The sequence below is a fragment of the Haliotis rufescens genome, unplaced genomic scaffold (assembly GCF_023055435.1).
Source record: "Haliotis rufescens isolate VD_foot unplaced genomic scaffold, xgHalRufe1.0.p SCAF_17, whole genome shotgun sequence".
NCBI classification, from domain to species: domain Eukaryota; kingdom Metazoa; phylum Mollusca; class Gastropoda; order Lepetellida; family Haliotidae; genus Haliotis; species Haliotis rufescens.
The window spans coordinates 15,919,187-15,927,065 of NW_025963857.1; the positions used below are offsets into that span (position 1 = coordinate 15,919,187).

The 7,879-nt window shown below is 41.2% G+C and overlaps 1 protein-coding gene across 1 annotated transcript; it reads left to right on the forward strand.

Moving 5' to 3' along the window:
* Nucleotides 1-4,025: 4,025 nt before the first annotated feature.
* Nucleotides 4,026-6,834, forward strand: LOC125381082. The gene is made up of 2 exons (XM_048397276.1): nt 4,026-4,169; nt 5,975-6,834. The coding sequence occupies exon 2, from the start codon at nt 6,067-6,069 to the stop codon at nt 6,649-6,651; it is 585 nt and encodes a 194-aa protein (XP_048253233.1). The 5' UTR covers nt 4,026-4,169; nt 5,975-6,066; the 3' UTR covers nt 6,652-6,834.
* The last annotated feature ends 1,045 nt before the right edge of the window (nt 6,835-7,879 follow it).

Below are 7,879 nucleotides of genomic sequence, written 5' to 3' on the forward strand. Positions count from 1 at the left end.
CTCGATTATTTACAAACCGCCGTCATATAGCTGGAATATCGCTGGGTGCGCCGTTCAGCAAACAACCAAGTGAACCATATCCGTGCTTGTTGGTTTCACGTTTGAGACCAGACCAATCTCATTAAAATCAGATCTTAGTTCTCGCTATCGCTAAACAAAGATCTGAGGACATCCTATTACGGGTCACGTCAGAACGACCTTTCATCCAACCAATCGGAGCGTCGCTTACCAGATCGTGAAAGTGACAGTCGGAATGTGTTTTCTGATCATGCAACCACGAAATATTTAACACGGGGTATTCCGATTGACAGTTACGGGTTTTATGATTATATCCATACAATCTAGGCCATCTATAAGCCATTCCAGAATGTTCTTCTTATCAGTTTTAACATTTTTAATCGAGAATACATACATGTTACGAAAGTAGTCGCCACTTTGAAGCCAGTGTCGTAAAGCTCGAGAAAGCTGCCTTCTGATTGGCTAGTATCGATTTCTTGTCAGTCATTTCATTGGTCGGTCAAAATTAACGAAAGGTCGTTCTGACGTGACCCGTAATGGGATGTCCTAAGATCTTTGTTTAGCGGTAGCGAAAACTAAGATCTGATTTGAATGAGATTGAGACCTGACTCACTACTAGCTGTCTTCCCACGTCAAGTTGAAAAGCTGAATTCACGTGTACATGTTTTACATACCAGTATTCGTTGTTGGATGACATATCAATATTCTCCGTTACAGCATTCGAGAAGAGTTAGCATTCGATGTTCGCGACAGGCTATCATATATCTTAAGAAAAATGTTAGGGGTCACGAATATTTTCTGGGATATTTTTAAGTAACTGTGAGCTCTGTCTTCGCTACAAACATACCTCTGAAAATATTCATAATCACTACTTTCTTTGTTCATATTTTTTCGAATTATGAAAATAGTTTTCGTGAACAACCTAAGCATTTAACGTTTATTATACCTTTCAGGTCGGGGGCATATACTGTTATACCAAGGTTCCGTCCGTCCGTCCGTCCGTCCGAAAACTTTGTCCGCGCGATTTCTCTTAAACTATTCAGTGGATTCATCTCAAACGTAGTACATTTAATCTGTGTCATTTGGAGGGGTGCAGTAAAAAGAAAATTAATTTTCCATTTTTTATGAATTTTTGCAAACCCTAACCCTTTATTGTGGTACTCTTTTTACAAAAAACAGACTAAATGTATAAAAGTTTAACAATCAAGGGTATTTGTAGGCTCGATCTGGTTACATTTTTACTAATTTATATTAGTGCTTTGAAAATAGCTTGCATGACTAAAACAGAGTTGACACTGAAAAGGTTGAAGTTGGGGATATCAATAAGCTCTGCTTACTTTTTCCCTTTTTTCAGTTATTTCACTGAAACTTGGTATTTCCAGGTAAGCTACAGGGCCACGCGTGACACTATTTTTAAGCTATCTAATTTGAAACTACTGACACACTAGGCGGGTCGGGGGTATTATTGAGCTACGCTCACTTTTGCCCTTGTTGAAATGGAATCAACACGATAAAGTGAGTATGTAGAAGGCATGAATAATTCATAACTATAACAAAATGACGGCGTAGTCAGATTTCAAAAGGAATTTAGAGACTTTTTGATATTCCGACTTGCTGGATCTACTAAAAAACACGTGGCCAATTGTGCCTTGAAGCAGTTGTTGCTATGGAATCGTAGAAGGGACATATCGCCCTAAGGGAAAATTAGTGAGTGAGTGAGTTGGGTTCAACGACGCTTTTAACAGTATTCCAGTTATATCACGGCGTGTCAGCTTAATGTGGGACGTAAGCCAGAAGTGATGCAGGTCTCAGACGTTTACCACTTCGGTGAAACCCACTAGTACGGGTATGGAGATGATAAACCTAGAAACATAATATGGGTGAACCGGGATTCGCAACTCTGCAAAGCGAATCCCGGCGCCTTAGACGACTGGGCCACCCGTGCCCCGGGAAAATTAAAAATAATTAACCAAAGGGCGACATAACGACAAGGCTACATTTTTACCATTTATCGCATTGTTGCGTGGTCGCATTATCGCGCTTTGAATAATATTCCTGTTTTTTCCAAAGGGTGACAACGCGACATTTTCAGTGTCAAAATATGTCGCTTGAGTATGAGGAGTATAATCAGTTCTGTGCTTGCAACACATTCACACAATTAATTAAATATCAAAATGCGGCTTTCACACATTTAAATTTGGCAACAACGCGACATGTTTTTAGTCGTATTAAGCGGGTAATATTCTTTGTTCACATGCTCAACACTAATTGAAACGAGCGACAATGCGACGTTATGAAAACGTCGCATTGTCGCGCATTTGAACGCCTTTTGCACACATTTTATATGGGGGCATCTTTTGACCTTGAAAAAGTCGCGTTGTCGCCCTTTTGTAAAATCAAAAATATTTTTAAAAGAGACAAATGGTCGAAAGTCGCTTAGTCGCTGTGGTTCTTTTTTTTTTTACACGTTTTGCTTGTTTTTGTTTGGGCGACAACGCGACAATGTCCTTTCTAGGTTTCCATAATGGTCGAAAAGATATTCTGTCTCAAACAGACATTCCTACATAACAAGATATGTTCCTTCATAACTGATGGTGAGTTGGAATATTCTCAACCGTGATCCCAACAGTGAATGGTTGAACTGTGCTCCCAACTACACTAGTGTAGGGCTCAACTCTACTCCTAACAGTGCCAGGACCCTGTGCTGTGAACATTGTCGGTATTCAACCGTGATCCCAACAGTGAAGGGTTGAACTGTGCTCCCAACAGTGTAGGGCTCAACTCTACTCCTAACAGTGCCAGGACCCTGTGCTGTGAACATTGTCGGTATTCAACTGTGCTCCCAACACTGACGGGATTCAATTGTGCTCTCGACAGTGCCCGGACTCAACAGTGCCGAGATTTAAATGTGCTCTGAACAGTGCCGGGATTCAATTGTTTGCCAGCGAGGCACAATGACTGTAATCGGTTCTCTCGTAGCTGTAGTGCTTGTGAAGCTATGTATCTCCTCCCATCAATATGGCGTCCAAGTGACAATGTTTCGACCATCCCGGGACTGTTATTCCAAACGAAATCCACAAACGTCGGACAAGCTTACTGAATCGTTCGTACGATCCTTTCTGGAGTGTGCGACCCTGTGTGGGTCTTTCTCTGGTCAAATACCCACCTCGGGAAGGATTCGACCTCTATACCGATGTGAGAGGCGTGGACCTGGTGATGCATCATGTGCATATCACAGACAAACGTGTGTTATTCCTAAGCAAGTAAGTTTTTAGATCTTCAAGCAAGGCACACCTAATTGTGATCATATACCAGTAGTTTGAGGATCCATTGGTGTATTACGAAGTATCATTCCGTAAAATGAGATGTTGATTTTGGGGTTGTGTCTGATGTTGATCGTTCACTAGTCTCCACGAGGATCATACTACTCACAGTAGTGTTTCGAATCTCGGATTATGACCCTTGGTTTGTCAGCACCCGTGAAGATCCGGGGTAGAATTGGTCTTCATCAAACCCATGCTTGTCGTAAAAGGCGACCATGCTTGTCGTAAGAGGCGACTAACGGGATCGGGTGGTCAGGCTCACTGACTTGGTTGATACATGTCATTGATCCCAATGGCGTGGATCGATGTTCATGATATTAATCACTGGATTGTCTGGTCCAGACTAGATCATTTACAGACTGCCGTCATATAGCTGGAATATTACTGAGTACGGCGTTAAACAACAAAACAACCAACCAGCCATACACGTGATCGCTGACAATAGTGGTGTTTAGATATGAAATTTATCGCAAGTAGAAAGGTATGCTTAAATGTTTGTAAATAAGTTTTTATCTTACATAACGAACGAACTTGAGAAAAAAACATTTGTGTACAATCATACACGTGGCGATTTTTGTGGAAGTATATATTTTCGCATTTCTTCATGACGTCACAGCACATTAACAGTCTAGAACCCGTAAGGTCCCTTTCCCCAAGCTGGTGGGTCACATGTATTTACAGCAATTACATATTTAATATTTGCTAATTTATGGGAGAACATTTTATCGGGCATTGTTTGTTGTTTTGTTTTTTATTTATTCCAGTTCACGCCATCAAGAAAAGAACATAAATGCAAGTCTGGGCAGGTTTGTGAAACTACAGCATCAAGTATGTATGAAATTATTTGTATCAACCTTTTAGAACGGGGGTATATAGTTATTCCAAGGAATTCCGTCCGTCCGTCCTTCCGAGGACATTTTTTGTGTGCGACCTATAGCTTGAAAACTACAGCATAGACTCTTTTCAAACTTGGTGAACACTTTTTATACCAATAGGAGAGGTGCAGTGCGAAGTTTGAGTTGGATTTTCAGAAAAAATACAGCAACGTTTCCTTTTTTACTTAGAATTGTTTACTTTAACACTACTGCATGGATTTTTTTTTTATTTAGCGAACAGTTTCCATACTAATAGAAGAGCAAAGTGCAAAGTTTGGTTTTGATATGTGGATGTTCTGAGAAAATATGAATTTGTACATGTTTTGAACTTAGAATGTTTGTTTTACTTCAACATTTGTGCAATCTATAACTTGAGAACTACTTCATGGATTCTTTTAAAATTTAAGGAACCCTTTCTATAATAATAGGTGAGGTGCTGTGCAAAGACTGATTTTGATATAAGTATTTTCGGATTTAAAAAAAAAGAATTCATGTTTTTTTAACTCTGGATTTGTCTCCCATTGAGGGTACAGATTCTATACCAGTAGGAGAGGTGCAGTGCAAAGTGTGATTTCGATAAGTGGATTTCTGAGAATTCATTGCCTTTTTTATGTTTATTTGTGAGCCCTGTACTCTTTAATAGTATTAGTTCGTCATCATGACATGTGAGTGAATGTACCTATGAATCTCCGGGACAGGTACCATTGACATTTTGCTGTGCTAAGTAGGGCAGTAGATATCGCGGTAATTCCACACTGCCAATGTTTCATATACAATGAACGAAAAGTAGACCACATGGGAGTATTTCAACGGAAATATAACGCAGAGCATCATGGTGTAATGTACAATTGATGCGGCATTCATTGGTTGTCACCCTTGTGGATTCATGGGCTTAATAGGCCCCCAGTTTTCGATGCTTGTCGTAAGAACCGGTAATAGAGGACTGATTGCCTTGGCATCACAACGCTGAGAACCACCTGCAGATGGCACACATATATAATCTAGCTCTCCTTTGACGGGTAGGAATATCCCCATATCTGACACAAGATAGCTACCCCATAATCCACACATGACCGATATATGATGAGTGAGTGAGTATGGTTTTACGCAGCTTTTAGCAATATTCCAACAATATCACGGCGGAGGACACCAGAAATGGGCTTCACACATTGTACCCATGTCGGGAATCGAACCCGGGTCTTTGGCGTGACGAGCGAACGCTTTAACCACTAGGCTACCCGACCGCCCCCGATATATGATGAGTAGCTGTGCCACTTCAAATGACGGAACTTTAGTTCATGAGATCTACCAACGGGTCATGGGAAGTATACAACCCAAGTTGCCTGTGGTGCTAGTAGGTTATACACATCACCAACTCATCCTCCCGGGTACCCACCAAAACCGCATAAATACCGTGAAAAATACATGAACAAAAAAAAAAGATTAAGAAAGTATGCATAGCTGAAGTCGCTACTAGGTTGCATACACAATAATATGACAGTTAAACATATTTTTAAAATGACACCAGTGTTGTCACTAACAAAGCTGACTACCGATACACCCGTGAAGATCCGGGGTAGAATAGGTCTTCAGCAACCCAAGCTTGTCAACCACTGGATTGTCTGGTCCAGACTCGATTATTTACAGACCGCCGTCATATGGCTGGAATATGTCTGTGTGCGTTGTTTAATAACAAAAGAACGAACGACTACTGATACATTAACGTATTGCAAGTCTAGATCTGTTTTTATATTTTAGGCTGCAAGGAAATACGAAAATCTGGCGCAGGAAGTAAAGAGTACACGGTGTTGGTCAAATTCAGTTCAAAGACACTTACCATATTCTGTGACATGCAGCCAACGAAAACTGTGACCTTTCTGCATACGGCTTCGCTACGGAACATAAGCGACCTCAAACAGTTCTACGACAACAACACACAAGTTGTTTTACGACATCGGTGGGTTGATGGCAGACAATATGACAGTATCTTGGAGCAAATACAATCGTTAACCGCAATACCACTAACGATAACCTCCCCACAACCTGATGGCTACCCAAAGCCGATCAACACCGTTCTTGGAGAATATATATACCTATGTTTTCAACCAAATGTTTTCCCAAAGTCTATTAATGGTTTTCGAGCGAACGGACAGGACTTCAAATTCAGTAACTCAGATATGTCACGAAATAGTTACTTTGCTTTTTATCCAAATATTGCAAAACGGCAATCATCCAGTTCGATGAACTTCACAGACGGTTTAATTGACGTTATGGGATGGATAAAATCTTCGAGGAAGGTCCGGGACAGCGTCCTCCTGTCAAAAGATTATTTCTATGTTACTGAGATTCACTTTGGTGGGAACGGAGGGCTGACAACGTCGACGTTATGGAGCTCCGTCACGGGGACATCGCTTGGTCTCATACAGGCCCTGTAAGGCTGAGGTCGACCTGGATGATGAAGTGTATCCTACCAGGAAACGGGAATCTGGCCAAAGGTTTCAGATACATCGATGATCTGATACTGTTCAATAATGGTGAATGACCTAATCCCATCCACTGACTTACCCACCTACATTAGAAATACAAGCGACGATGTGTAAAAGATTCACTTTTTTGTGTAAAAGATTCAGAGTGACAATAAAGTATCAACAAAACTTTCTGACAAGAGGGATGACTTCAACTTTTATTTTATGTCGAGCAATATTCCAGCAGCTCCAGTCTTTGGAAGCTACTATACATTTCACAACTATTGATTTCAAAGTGCGTCACACGACTCTTTCTTAAACATTTATCAGAGTTAACACTTAATTATTATAATTCACAGATTAAAATATAAAATGCAGCAAAGGGGGTTTGAGTGATCCTGGCACAGTCAGGCTGGTTAGGCTCATCATCAGCTCAGGGCCCTTGCCCCCTCTACACGCAGCCCAGACAGCGAATGGGACTTCTCCCAGGAAGCGAAGCCAAGTCAAACCCACCCAGAACTTTTCTGAGAATGTGAAGACTCCCAAAGACTGCAGCCTCCTGCATTACCCAGATTTACAGAAGAGGTGTATTCATGGTAGCAAACGCGGGTACTCTCCCACTGTCAGTCAACAGATTGGGAGGTACTAAACGTGAGGCATCAAGAACAATGGGGAGTCGGACAACTTGGTACTTGGGACATTTCGAAAGCGAGGTCTGCATATTTGCCATGCTTTTCCTGAATCTTGGGGCGGTCGGGTAGCCTAGTGGTAAAAGTGGTCGCTCGTCACGCCGAAAACCCGGGTTCGATTTCCAACATGGGTACAATGTGTGAAGCCCATTTTTGGTGTCCCCCCGCCGTGATATTGCTTGAATATTGCTAAAAGCAGCGTAAAATCAAACTTGCTCACTCCTGAATCTTGACATTAGTGTCAAAAGGAACAGAAAATTCAATAATGGATTTCATTGGAATTATCCAACATGACAAGATCAGATTTGTTGGCATGGATAGGTATGAGGCCGTATACGGGCCTATTCCAAAATATTTTGTATTTATGATTTTTCATAACACTCTCTACATATTCTGGGTCGTACCATGAATGGACCTTTGTATCAAAACCACAAGCATGGCGAAGACGGTGATAAAATGATCGAGCCACTCCATCATGTCGTTTAAAATACTGTGTTTGTGCCAAAGCT